Source organism: Mesitornis unicolor, unplaced genomic scaffold (genome assembly GCF_000695765.1).
Source record: "Mesitornis unicolor isolate BGI_N332 unplaced genomic scaffold, ASM69576v1 scaffold34033, whole genome shotgun sequence".
Taxonomy (NCBI): domain Eukaryota; kingdom Metazoa; phylum Chordata; class Aves; order Mesitornithiformes; family Mesitornithidae; genus Mesitornis; species Mesitornis unicolor.
The window spans coordinates 9976-12037 of NW_010175943.1; the positions used below are offsets into that span (position 1 = coordinate 9976).

At 55.0% G+C, this 2062-nt stretch overlaps 1 protein-coding gene across 1 annotated transcript in view; it reads left to right on the plus strand.

Moving 5' to 3' along the window:
• LOC104538403 (nucleolar protein 6-like) overlaps positions 1-1637 on the plus strand; it is a gene marked incomplete at both ends in the record, with an annotated part of 11605 nt that extends 9968 nt beyond the window's left edge. Inside the window, 4 exon segments of the mRNA XM_010181596.1 lie at positions 159-276; positions 495-649; positions 873-1036; positions 1485-1637. Of these exon segments, the coding sequence (XP_010179898.1) occupies positions 159-276; positions 495-649; positions 873-1036; positions 1485-1637 (590 nt within the window).
• Positions 1638-2062: the final 425 nt, after the last annotated feature.

Sequence of the window (2062 nt, forward strand, 5' to 3'; positions counted from 1 at the left end):
CTTTGCTGTCCCATTCCTGGGCCTGGCTATGCACAAATTGGCTAAACCCTCCATGCTGGAGGGCTTTGCTGGGGCAGAAAGTTTGGCTTGAGGGAGTGCGTGGTGCTCTGGCGTTCCTGCTTTCTGTCCTCAGTCTCTGCGTGGCTGCTCTCTCCTAGGTCTTCCCTCCCATTCCCATGAAGCCAGTATATGACTTCCATAACCAAATCAAGACCAAGCACTTGCTGCTTCCCTCAGAGGAGAAGCCCTGCCCGGCCTACATAGCCCCTTTGAAGAGTAAGTGGAGAGTGATGTGAGCCGGGAGATGATTTGGTGGGGGGGAAGTGGAGGCAGGCAGCAATGCTGGCTCCTTTATTGCTGCATTGGTGTGCTGCAGGCAGGAACAGAGCCCCAGCTTCTCTTGCTCTCCTGCTGCAACCTCTAGTCCCAGCCACCCCCATTCAACACTTCATTTCTCTTTGGGCCTCACTGACCTGCTCTCTCTTTGCCCCCAGTCATCTGCCACATGGAAGGCAGTGGCCAGTGGCCGCAGGACAAAGAAGCCATCAAGCGCATCAAGGCGGCTTTCCATCTCCAGCTGGCTGAGCTACTCCAGCAGCAGCACCAGCTGGTTTGCAGACCTGCCGTCACCCACACTGATGTGTACAAGGTAGGGAGGCAACAGAGACCTTCTCCAGACCTGACTTGTTACTGAGGAGGCAGCTGGGGGGCTGTGATAGTGGTCCCACTAAACAAAAACAGGATTTGGATGGTGGGCCTGGTGAGACTGCACTGATGCCAGGATGCTACTGTTGTGTCCCTGAGGTGCAGCTTAGCACACCAGACTGCTTATTTTACCATCAAGTCTGACTTCACATTCTGCTTCCATTCAGGAAGGCTATGTTTTCCGTCTCCAAGTAGCCTACCATCGGGAGCCCCTGATCTTGAAGGAAGTGGTTACCCCAGAAGGGATGCTGAAGTACCAGGACACAGCGGAGTCTCGGCAGCTGGAGCTGGAGATTTTGCATCTGCCCTACCTAACCAGCTCGCTGCATGGGTAGGTGAGGGGGTGGGATGCCTGGTGGGCCAGGACATGGAACTTGGCTAGAAGTCAGCGTGGGGGTGCCCTTGTATGTTGGAGGGTGATGATGGGGAGAGGAACTCACTGTGGGAAGTGGCCCTTCAGCCCACCTTGTGAGAGGCTCTGTGGAGGATGGAGGAATGAATGTGTATGGGGGAGAGACAAGTTGTCCTTATTAGATCCGATTCTACTGGTATGGAGAGACAAGTACCAAAATGCTGCATGGTTGGAGAGTGGCATGTGGCATGATTTCTCCTTCGTTCTCCCAAAATCTCAACACCCACAGGGAGTGCCCTGTGCTTGTGGTGCTGTGCACATGTTCCTGGCACATTTTTCCCCTCTCCTCTCTCTTGCTGAATGCCAGAAGTCTGTTTTGGGTCCTGGGATGTGTGGGTTGAGCAGTGTTTTTTCTCCTTCCTCACAGGCTCCAACAGCAGCACCCTGTCTTTGGCAGCACTTCCCGGCTGGCCAAGCGGTGGGTCAGAGCACAACTCCTGAGTGACAATGTCTCGGAGGAGTGTGTGGACCTCCTTGTGGCGTTTCTCTTCCTCCACCCGGCCCCCTTCACGCCGCCCAGGTGAGGATGAGGAGCTTGCGCAGATTCAGTGAGGATTTAGTGCTTTTTTCCTTACCTGGAATGAGGGAAGGATGGGATGCTGCTAGGGCAGGAGGTGCTGGGAGGGTGCACAGCAGTGAGTGTGAAGCTCTTGTGCTGTGACCCAAGCCCTGATGGGAGTGACCGGCCTGAGGACATGGAGATACTTGGTGCTGCAGGGCTGTGGCTTCTCCTAACCTGTGTACCACAGAGAAAGCGGGGACGGCGAAGCAGGTAAGGAATGGAGGTGCTGGCAACACAACTAGAGAGTGACTTGTGCCTTCTTGAGGACTGGTGAGGACCCTTGTCCTGGGGGTGATAGCCAGGAGAAGCAGAGCAAGGCGTGTGTTATGGCTACCAGCATGCTGGGGCTCCTATGTTCACAGAATCACAGAACGTTAGGGATT